Below are 1843 nucleotides of genomic sequence, written 5' to 3' on the forward strand. Positions count from 1 at the left end.
TATATATATATATATATATATATGTATATACACATACATATACATGTTATATGTATGTATGTATGCATGTATGTATGTGTGTGTGTTTGTGTGTGTATATGTAATTATATCTGTTTGTTGTTAATGTTCTTAGGCATATACCACAAACCTTTCACATAAAACATATTGTATTGCATTGAAATACACAAAAGGATTAGATGTGAATATAAATTATATAGATATTATAATAAATATTCTTGTGTGAGTATACATACATACATACATATATATATATATATATATATATATGCACATATACACACACATATGTATGTATGTATGTAGGTATGTTTCTAAATGTATGTATTTGTGTGCAAGTGTGAATGAATAGACAGTGCGCATACTTGCAGACCCACCCAGACTGTTTGACCTACTGCAGATGACATCTAGTTTGAACTGCAGAGTCCTGAGGCATATCCTTCAATGGGTTAACCATTACACAGTCTAGTCACCCTTAAACAGCAATTAAACACAATTACTATACATTAAAGCAAATACATAGAATTATACACACATGAAAACTAAGTAACATAATGCATCTATATATACATATGTATCTGTGTATGTGTGTGCATTTATGTATTTTTTTTTTAATGATAAATAATCTACATATATAATATACATAATGTGCAGATATATATATAGAGACATATACATATACTCACGTGACTGCGGAGCAAGAGGATGGTGTTCAATATGTGTAGTCTTCCCCATTTCTGTCTGTAGTTATGTGTAAAATACACTAGAATGTAGAAATAATATGAACCAAACGCTGCTTATCAAATAATTCTCTTTGTTTTATAATAAATATATTTATGTATATATAAACTTATGTATATATATATAATTTTATACACAGACTGTGGAACCTTCTTTGTATTCTGTTTCCCTTTTATATACTGTTGCTAGTTAAAAATCAAAAGCAACATAATGTCTATTGATGATTTCTCAGGTTGGTGGCAATGTAAAGATCCTTTACTGTAATGCAGGAGGATGTTCCTTGGTTGATGCTGAAGAAAATATTCCTATATGACCAAGACTGCAGCTCAGTCACAGTAACTGGATGGTTCCTTTTGTTATAATTATTATTTTTTTATTTATTTATTATCATTTAAATCATTATATTTCATATAATATATATATATACACACACATATATATTATTGATATAATTATTTATGTATTTAATATTATTGTTATTATTATTATTTTCAGCTCAAATTCACTTTTTTTTCTGTTGGTTTTTTTTAATCTTTTGTTTTTGTTTTTTTCTTTTTTAATCAAGTAATATTTGAAGCTGACATTATTCTCCTAGCTGAGGGTTGTTTTCTATTGATGTTGGCATCATCATTGTCATAGCAGTGAAGGCTTTAGTAGTAACAGTCCTCAGTGAGGAGGTGGGCCAGGATGCTGCTACTGCTGCTGTTACTACTCTTACTACTGCTATTGCTGCTGCTCCTATAACAACTGCTATTGCTGCTGCTGCTGCTGCTGCTGCTATTATTGCTACAGCTACAACTACTGCTGCTGCTGGTGGTTGTGGCTGTGGTGTTGCGACTGTTGCTGTAGTTGTTGCTGCTGTAGTTTTGCTATAAGAAGCAGTAACAGGGTTATTGATGACAAAAGGCGATACAAATATACAGATCAGTCAATACATTTCCAAAATCCTTTAATCCCTCACACACGAACACACACACACACACACACACACACAAAGATATGCACTATGCCGTCTGTCTATCTGCTAGTCTGTCTATCTGTCCTGTATCTCTTTCTCTCTCTGTCTTCATCTATCTTGCCAGCT

At 31.5% G+C, this 1843-nt stretch overlaps 1 protein-coding gene across 1 annotated transcript in view; it reads right to left on the reverse strand.

Annotated features, from left to right (window-relative positions):
* Window positions 1–1550, reverse strand: part of LOC106884495 (synaptotagmin-11) — a 111163-nt gene extending 109613 nt beyond the window's left edge. Inside the window, exon 1 of the mRNA XM_014935916.2 lies at window positions 705–1550. Coding sequence (XP_014791402.1) covers window positions 705–753 — 49 coding nt within the window. The 5' untranslated portion in view covers window positions 754–1550. The remainder of the gene's footprint in view (window positions 1–704) is intronic.
* Between the last annotated feature and the right edge of the window lie 293 nt (window positions 1551–1843).

The sequence above is a fragment of the Octopus bimaculoides genome, chromosome 2, assembly GCF_001194135.2.
Source record: "Octopus bimaculoides isolate UCB-OBI-ISO-001 chromosome 2, ASM119413v2, whole genome shotgun sequence".
Lineage (NCBI taxonomy): Eukaryota > Metazoa > Mollusca > Cephalopoda > Octopoda > Octopodidae > Octopus > Octopus bimaculoides.